Source organism: Podarcis filfolensis (genome assembly GCF_964270895.1).
Source record: "Podarcis filfolensis genome assembly, chromosome: 8".
Classification (NCBI taxonomy): Eukaryota; Metazoa; Chordata; class Lepidosauria; order Squamata; family Lacertidae; genus Podarcis; species Podarcis filfolensis.
The window spans coordinates 44,053,153-44,062,575 of NC_139611.1; the positions used below are offsets into that span (position 1 = coordinate 44,053,153).

The window sequence follows — 9,423 nt, forward strand, 5'->3', positions numbered from 1 at the left end:
TCTCTGTCGAGCGATGGCAATAGCCTATGGGTTCTCAGGCACACACACAGGGTCTGTGTTCCTTTGGATAATAGAAGACACAGCAGAGACTGTTGTGCTTTAAGAAACATGGTTTATTCACCTATTTACACCTTCAGTCTGCATGGAGGGAGTCAAGATCTTACAGCATGGCCTATGGCATTGCAAGCAACCCTTCCTCTGTTTGGCCAAGATGGCTTTCAGCCCTTCTTCCTCCTCCTTCTTCCCAGGAATCCCTGCTTCAAAACTCCCTTTTCCTATCCACTCAAACACACAGTTACCCCGGGAACCTTTATGACATCTGACTCCCCAGGTCAAAGGATCCTTCTCTGATGTCTTATTAACACCTTTTTTTGTCATGCTAACAGGTTTGCTGTTCACCCAACCAGCTAGACTGGTATGAATACCCCAGCCCAGTAATTCCTTTACAGCTTGCATTATCCCTTCATTCCACAAATAATCAAAATCCTAGCAGTTATTAATTTCTAGGGTGTAGCCACATCCACATCATTAAGCAGCAGTATAGAAATGCATTTTTAAAAATGCACAGGCATACCCCATTCATATACAAAATATGCCCTTAAGTCAGGATTTGAAAGTGAAATGACTGTTGGGAAAAGTTTCTCCAAGATATTTCCTTCTACAGATTTAGGAGAGCTAAGATGGCTTTTTGGGATTGTTCTATGTGCTAAAATAAAGTGTAATTTTTCTCAGGGAATATTTCCTAAATGTTGATGGGTGAAAGATTGGTTTTCTGTGGAATGTGTGTCTGCTATGTGTGTACAACCTAAATTTTTATAACACTGAAAGTGATTTACCTTTATGGCTGCGTAGGGATTAGAACCCTGATCTTCCAGGTCCTAATTCAACACTGTAACCACCACACCGTCTCTCAGGCTGGGAATTGAAACTCTAAGGGTAAACTGCAGTGCCCAGAATACATGTGAAGTAAAGAATGTACTTTAGCAGTGTCGTGTGAACGCAGTCCAGGCTGCCATGCTACCCACGTCTACTCAGACGTAAGATCCATTGGCTTCAATTGTATTTACTCCCAGGTAAGCATGCACAGCTGGACTCGAAATAAATTCCAGCGAGGAGCCTTGTTAGTCTTTAAGGTGCCCCAGGACTTCTTATTTGTTTGCTGCAGCAGACTAACAAATATTATTACAGCACAAGCCAAAACAAAGGCCAACTATTTATATTTATTTATTGCCTCATAAAGCCTCCAGCCGCCTTCCAAAAAAGTTGTAGGGCTCGCGAAGGATTGTGGGAAGCTGGAGAGCGCGCGTGGAATCCCCAGCCCGCTTTCTCTCCCGCTCTTCTGTGGCCAAGTTAAACACTCCCGTTGCTGCCCCGCCCAGTGGTGCCTTGTGGGAAACGTAGTTCCGGCGGCGGCGCGGTGCTTTGTGGGGCGGGTAGTTCCGTTTCCTGTGGCGCTGTTGCGGAGAGCGGTCTACTGTGGCGGTGGCGGAGGAGGCTCGCCTTGTCGTTGGGACTCGGCATCGGGAGGCCTTGTGGGATCTGTAGTCCCGGCTGCCTCGGCCCGCCGAGGGAAAGGAGGAGGGCGCAGCGAAACACCACACAGACCATGCCCGGGTTCACGTGCTGCGTGCCAGGCTGCTACAACAACTCGCACCGAGACAAGGCGCTTCACTTCTACACCTTCCCGAAGGACGCGGAGCTGCGCCGCCTTTGGCTGAAAAATGTGTCGCGGGCCGGAGTGAGCGGATGCTTCAGCACTTTCCAGCCCACGACGGGCCACCGCGTCTGCTCCGAGCACTTCCCCGGCGGGCGCAAGTCCTACCTGGTGCGGGTGCCCACCATCTTCCCCTTGCGGGGCGTCAACGAGCGCAAGGGCGCCCGTGGGAACCGGCGCGCACGCCACGCCCCCGCGCCTCCCCAGGCGCCCGCGGTCGCCGCCGCGCAAGCCGCGGTCTTGCTCGCTTTGCAGGAGGGAGCTGCTGCCGCCGCCGCGGCTGGGCAAGGTGTGCCCCGGGGAGGAGGCGCAGGAGATGATGTGAAGCCTATGGACCTGACCGTGCAGGTGGAGCTGGGAGGTCCTGGGACGATGCTCGGGGCCCCAGGGGCGATGTTGGGAGGCCCCGGGGCAATGATCGGGGGCCCTGTTAGCCTGGCATTCCTTACAGATAACGGGCCATTGGTGGACAGCCCGCCAGACCACTCCTACTCACTGTCGTCGGGTACCACGTCGGAGGAGTTGCTGCGCAAACTGAACGAGCAGCGGGATATCATTGCTCTGCTGGAGGTGAAGATGAAGGAGATGAAGGGCAGCATCCGCCGCCTGCGCCTGTCCGAAGCCCAACTCCGTGAGGAGATCCGGGAGAAGGACCGCCTGCTGCATGCTGCCAGCATGGGAGGGGTGGCTCGCAAGCGCCATGGTCTCTGAGACATACGTGCCCTCCTTAGGATTGGGGTCCTGCTCTTCAAGTTGCTTGTTTCATGTAGGGCAGGGGACCGAGCACAAATCGACCTGTGTGGTATTGTTTGCAAACAGAAGTGGCAAGAAATGCCCAAACAGGACGAAGGGGGTGGGTGGGTGGGTGGAGGCAGGCAGGCAGGCAGTTGTAGCAAGGACAAATGGTGCTCCACAGCTTGGTGTGGTATTGCTGCCCAAGATACATTTTTGGTCCCTTTCAGTCAGGTCTACACTGTGACAGGCAAATCACCAGTTCTTGACTATGTACTGACATTTTCTTCTCCTGCCAGGAAGCCCAGGGTGGTGTGTGAGCACGCCCACACTTAACTGGACCCACACACTCACTTTTTACATGTTTTTCTGTGAGAAGTACCCACCAGGAGTTGGCTACAACAATATTTTTATATACATAAAAAGATGGGTACAGTTTGGATTATTGGTTATCAGCTGATGCTCTACTCGTATTATGTCCTGTTCAAAGCACAGTAGCAGACAGCAGCTGCTTTGGTACTCTCAGTAATGTTGATTCTGTGAGAGCTGGTCCATTTTTAGCATTGCTGGGAAAATGTCTCTAATAAAGCTGGATGTTTCCATTAAGTGGGTGGGTGTAGGGCTATGAGCTTCTGTCACCAGTGGGATTAAATTTAGTGCAAAGCTAATTTTGAGGAACAATAACAGTTACTTTCTAGACAAGCACACTTGGGTTGTAAATCATTTACTCTGGAATAGTCTAGTGAAAGTCATGGCACTTTCCTATGATTATTCTGCAGTAAATGTCTTGGTGATCAACGCCTTAGAAACCATGGCCATCAGTGGATTTTGTTTGTGGAGAGAGAGAAAAAATGTGGGTTGTCATCCCCCACCCACAAACTACTGATATGGAGTATGCCATTTTTGATGCCAAGTTCATTCTTAATCATTAAAGAGGGCAACTGGAGTCTGTATTCCTAGGATGCAGTTATATTTGGTGTTTTGCCATTTTTCTGTTTCTAGTTTCAAGGGATTATTATGGCCATGCCATAGTTGGATGACTCCCTGCCCATCATGGCATTCAACAACTGCTTCTTTTACTTCAGCAATGATTCAATATTCTCTTGTGTAAACCAGTATTGTGTGGTTTATTTCCTTTTCACATATAATATACTGGGATGCAATCTGGCTAGCATAAGAGGAATGAGGTTAAGTTACAGTGGCTTTGCAAACCTTTCATACTTCTAAATAAATTAGCATTCTAACACTCTCTGTTAAGAACCTGGAAGATGTTAATATCACAACCATGGACTGATAAATTTGTGAGATACACTTGTACTGTACTTTTCAGATATTTATGAGCCAGTTTGCATCTCCATGGATATGAAGATGGAAAGAGATTAAAGAGCAGCCTGCCCTATAGCCTGATTCACTTTTGTCAGAAATAGATGTTGAGACCCCACCAATATTTGTATGTCTGTGTAGCACCAAATAGATGCTTCTGATTATTGTATTCAGTGTGGTTGATGATATACTTCAAATAAGAGTCCACAACGGTCTGTGTACTCTGCATGGCTATGCAGAGAATGCCAGAACATCTCATTTCACAAACAAAGAAAGAAAAACACAATGCAATAGCTAGAGTTTTTGAGTTTATCAAACCCATAACTAAAAATCACAACTGTAGGCATGTAGATTGGCTTGTATTTTCAAGTGTAAAAATACCTTTCGTTGAAACTATTGTGACTGGCAGGGCTTGGCTAGTGTCAGAATGGCCATCTGCCCCATTTTTTTCTCTTTCTTTTTTGTTACAGTATTTTTTATATTTTATATAACAAATCTCAGATAGAAACCACAAGCTTGTATTGCTTATATACGTTGTATATACCAATAACAGTAAAAGCAATGAAGAAAATATTTTTTTAAAAATGGAGAGGGGGAGATTATTCCCTCAAACAATTAAAAAGCTTGAAAAAATACCATAAAGAAAACCTATTTCTTACATGTCCCTTGTTCGTCTGACTATATATACTGTAGGTCGTAAGACATGTTCAATTCTTGGTGTAATTGACTCCGCAGTTTATTGCAGGAGGCAGCAGCACACCATAAACTCTAACCTCATTGGATTTCATGGATGTTCTGCTGTAGTCATTGGGGAATTGGTCTGTTGTTTGAACAAGATAGTAGACTGTATCAAATTATTTGACTAGAAGTTCCTAGAACATGATTCAGCTTGTAACTAGTATTTTTTTTTATTTAATAACTATCTTCTTTTTCCAATCTTAGCAGATTTCTGTGCTGCCCCCCCATACTTCTGAAGTGGGGAAGAAAACTACAGACAAATTTACTGCCATGTGTTGTGCTTAGGTCAAGTTTGGTCTGTATGCATCTGTTGAGACCTTAAGCAGCACACTAGTTTTCTTTCTTTGTAAATAGACGGTGCATTCTAGCTGGCTGAGAGTGTTTCGAAAGTGTGTTGTGACAAGTCGTGGTACTTTTCTACCATCATTATGCACTAAAATATGTTCAGTTGCTTGGATTACTGGACTGGTTATCTGTTGGACTGTTCTAGTTTACTGGTTATCCTGAGGTGCTAGCAAATATGCTTAATTTGAATAAAATATATTTTGTTTTTGTTATACAGTACTGCAGTCTGTAATTTGTCTGTAACATCTAATAGTTCTTTCTTCCTCCACCTACTCCATGGCATTTGCTTGTTTCTGCTTTGATTAAACACATTTCAGTGTTTTGTTTTCTATCTCACTTGGTTAAGAGACTTTTATTTGCAAGGTCTTCTTCTTTGGTGATCACTTGTAGCTGAGTAAGATTGTCTTCCATGAACACGGTCATAACCGTGAGTCCGTTTTGAATCCACATGTCCTTCCACAGTGGGGACATAGGTTTCGGGATGGGAGTTGATCATGGTGAGTGTTTGCCAAACATGCCTTCCTCTGAGCACGTTTCTCAATTTCATCCTGAGTTTGAGCGTCTTCAAAGTCCATGACACCTTTGGTAAAGGCTGTTCTCCAGTTGGAGCACAAACAGGCCAGTGTTTCCCAATTGTTGGTGTTTAAACTACATTTTTAAAGATTTGCCTTGAAAGAGTCTTTAAAACTCTTTTGTTGACCATCAGCATTACGCTTTGGAATAGAGTAGTTGATTTGGAAGACGATAATCAGGCATCCAAACAACATGACCATTTCAAAGAGTTGATGTTGAAGAATCATTGTTTTGACACTGGTGATCTTTGCTTCTTTCAGTACACTGGCATTAGTTGCCTGTCTTCCTGCTGGATTTTGAGGAGTTGGAGATGGCGTTTATAAGTTCATACAGTAAGGTTGGTAGTACAATAGGTTTGTAAACAAGCATTTTGGTTTCCCTACCAATGTCCTGGTCCTCAAACACTCTGTACTTCAATCAGGAGAATGCTGCACTCACAGAGCTCAGGCGATGCTAGATTTCGGCATCAATGTCGGCTCTTGTGAAAAGATAACGGCCCAGGTAGGAGAAGTGTTCAGCACTTTCCAACGTTACTCCAATGAGTTTGATTTGTGGCGCTGCAGAGGGGTTGTTTTGTGCTTGTTGGTGCAGCACTTTGGTTTTTTGGATGTTGAGCGATAGGCCAAGCTCTTCGTAAGCTTCTCTGAAGATATTTAGGATGGTTTGGAGGTCATTCTCTGAGTGTGCACATGCTACATTGCCATCAGCATACTGAAGCTCTATGACAGAAGTTATGGTAACCTTACTCTTTTCTTTCAGCATACTCAGATTAAAGAGCTTTCCATCTGTTCAATATATGATTTTTACTCCAGTGGGGCGTTTCACTTCAACAAAGTGTAGGATCATGGCGATGAAAATAGTAAGTAGAGTTGGGATTATAACACAAGCCTGTTTAACACCTGATCCCACTGTGAATGGTTCACTTGGAAAGCCATTCTTATCTGGGATGGATTTTTGGAAGACGCCTGTGTGTGAATTTGCTTTATGTGTGTAGATCAGTGCACGCTGACCAACAAACAATCTTCGCAGTAAAGCTCTATTCTGATGGCATGAGTATCAGGACGACTGGTAGATTCTTATCTGCTGCAGCCTTCATCCGCCTTCACAACCCTTGTAACATACTGCTTGTTATCTTTTGCCTGTTCTGCCATTGAGGACTTCTTGGCTCATTCTTTGTCTAGCACCTTTCCCTTGACCTTATCTTAGTTGACCCTGCTGGAAGTACAAGACTCCTGACGGCTTCGCTCACAAGGGTCATAGGAATGTGCAAACCCATTCACCACGACAAGGTGATGAAGAGTACGTATGGTTGCAACTGACACATGTATTTTTTCTTTCTGCTAATCAGAACAGGTTGATATACAAGTCTCTTTTTCCAGGCTCCACATAATTCTTAATATGATTTCATCATTTTTCTTTCTCAAATGTGAACTGACACCTAGTGATGTGTCATAATTTTTTGTGTATGGTGGAATAATGGATCTTCTTGCCTGACTTGGTGTTTCTAATTGACTTGCAGCTATACTGTATTTTCATTTTTCTGACTGCATTTATGCTGGACATTCAGACAACATTTTTGTGAACGGTGTACTTTTACATGCATAGTGTCTAAGGTTTCCACCCTCCTATAACATATGTTTGGCCTCTGCTTGGACTACATGGGTAGCCTCAGATTCCTGTATGGATATGGATTAGGATCCCAGTCACTGACTGAAACCATGAGGGGCAGCCACCTTGCTAAAGTGAAGGAGTTCTGGGTTTGGTCAGTCGGTGCCCCCATTAGAGTCCTTAGGGTTCTATAATGGAGGACAGATGGGAAACAGCAATGTAATAAAATGAGCTGCTAACCTCTGTTCTTTCAGAAGAAAACTTCAAATGAATCTGATCTAGCCATAACAAAGCCTACAGCCCTATGTAAGCATTATTGGCTGGAAGCCCCATTAAATTCAGGGAGGCTTGTTTCTAAGTAAGGGAGGAGGGGCTGGCACATGGCACAGTTGCCAAGTGCCTGTGCTTTGTGCCCCTTTCCCAGCCTGCTCCACCTCCCACACCATCCATTTTCGCTTTTTCGTCCTTCTTCTCTCCCCTTCACAGAGTGGCAGGACTTAACTACCAGTACATAGGAGGAACAGGGAGATAAGGTAGACATCACCTGTTAGCCTCAGCATCTTTGCTGTTGCTTTTGTAGCAGCAAAGCTGCTAGGCATGCCAAGATAATAGAATCTTAGAGCTGGAAGAGACCCAAGGGTCATCTAGTCCAACTCTCTGCAATGCAGGAATCTCAGCTAAAGCATCCATATAGAATAATATAATCTTAGAGTTGGTTAGAGATGGTTATGCAGCACTTAGGTCAAGTGCTAGCATTTTTGCCCTTCTCTCCCCTTCGCAGGGAGGTGGCAGGGTTTGGCCTTTGTCTCTCTCTCCCTCTCTCTCTCTTTCCTGTTCGTTTCCCTGTCACAAACAGTAGTCTTTTGGTTCCTGGACCCATCTCTGCTTTATACAAATATGAGGTGTGGGCCGAGTGCAGATGGAAGATCACAGCAACACTACTGCTGCTCTCTGCTGATGGTGAGAGGGCTCAGAAGGCACAAGGATAAATACACACATAATTCCATTTTCACAGTCCAAATCATGGTCATGGTGGCATACAACATGAAAAAAATACATAGCTACAACATAACAAATGTAGCCATAAACAATAAATTAAGCATTAAAAAATACAAAACCAACTGAATAATTTCTACATAAATCACAACAAAATCAAAAATAAAGATACAAAAACAACAACACAAAAGCAGCAACCCCCACAAAACAATACCCCAGCCCGAGAGTCTTTTTAGCAGCCTCAGCCTTTGCAGCTATATAAATTTCACATCTGGCAGCCAATGTGCCCCTTTGGATTCAAATAGTACATGGGTAGACAAAAAAGCCCGGGACACAATTTTTACACCCCTCTAGCAGCTATAGTGGCTCATTTACCAGAAGTAATGTATTTAGCATTAACTCTAGAAGTGTATACTCAATTCTGACCAAACTAAGCCTCCTGATGTATATTTCGCTCTAGGAGGCTTATTATTTGTGGACTGTTGACAGCTATGTCTGCTACGCCCTGCAACAAAGTCAGCCACCTTTTTCTAAGGCCAGCCCTACCTTTGGTTTAATTAAAATTGTGGTGTTACTAAACATTTTCTTATGTGGTGGATCCCACCACAGATAAACATAATGTCTGTACAGCATAGGTTCATTAATGCTGCCTTTGCCAACCTGGTGCCCCCTAGATGTTGCTGGACTGTATCTCCCATCAGTCTTCGCATACTAGTTAGGACTGATGGGAGCTGCAGTCCAACAACTGGAGGGCACCAAGTTAACAAAGGTTGTACTGTTGTTACTTCAAGTGGTTTACTTCCATAATTCTAACAATATACTTGCAAATGTGTTGGGAAGATAAATTTCGACAAATGCCTTTACTCCATTTAACACAAGCAAAGTTTTTAATTATTATTATACTATTATTCTAGTTCTCCAGGTGACAGATGAAACATAGGCATCGTTTGTGGAGCAAATAAAGCACTGTTCACCCTGTCTGAACATATTAAGCTGCCATTGCTGAACTACTATGACATAGCGTGCGTCTGCTCTGGCTGACAGCTGCTGCCCAGTATGCTCGGCGGAGATGTTCCCATCCCTGATCCTATGTGGCGGGAGATTGCTAGGGATGGATGCGGGGCATCCTGTAGGCACGGCACCTGCCACTAACCCCATGCTGCATGTGGCAGAAGGTATTCGCTCTCAGCAAAGCTATCCTGCCTGCATCCCGCAGGTTTATCGTGTGAACCGCCCTGAAATCTTACGATGAAGGGCGGTATACAAGTCAAACAAGCAGATAAGTAAATTTGGTGCTTCAGAAGGGCGTCGCCCTCCGCTTTTTGCGTGCGCAAACCGTTTTAAAACAAAACAAACCCCCACAATGCTTTGCCCGGAGAGCCTGCCGCGCGTTG

At 44.7% G+C, this 9,423-nt stretch overlaps 1 protein-coding gene across 1 annotated transcript; it reads left to right on the forward strand.

Moving 5' to 3' along the window:
* Positions 1 to 1,172: 1,172 nt before the first annotated feature.
* On the forward strand, positions 1,173 to 5,185 carry THAP11 (THAP domain containing 11). The gene has a single exon (XM_083626557.1). It carries the CDS (start codon positions 1,607 to 1,609, stop codon positions 2,423 to 2,425), a length of 819 nt encoding a protein of 272 aa, XP_083482683.1. The 5' UTR covers positions 1,173 to 1,606; the 3' UTR covers positions 2,426 to 5,185.
* Positions 5,186 to 9,423: the final 4,238 nt, after the last annotated feature.

Excerpts from the sequence above, each read along its gene's own strand:
- THAP11 (XM_083626557.1), top strand. The coding sequence starts at position 1,607 with ATGCCCGGGTTCACGTGCTGCGTGCCAGGCTGCTACAACAACTCGCAC.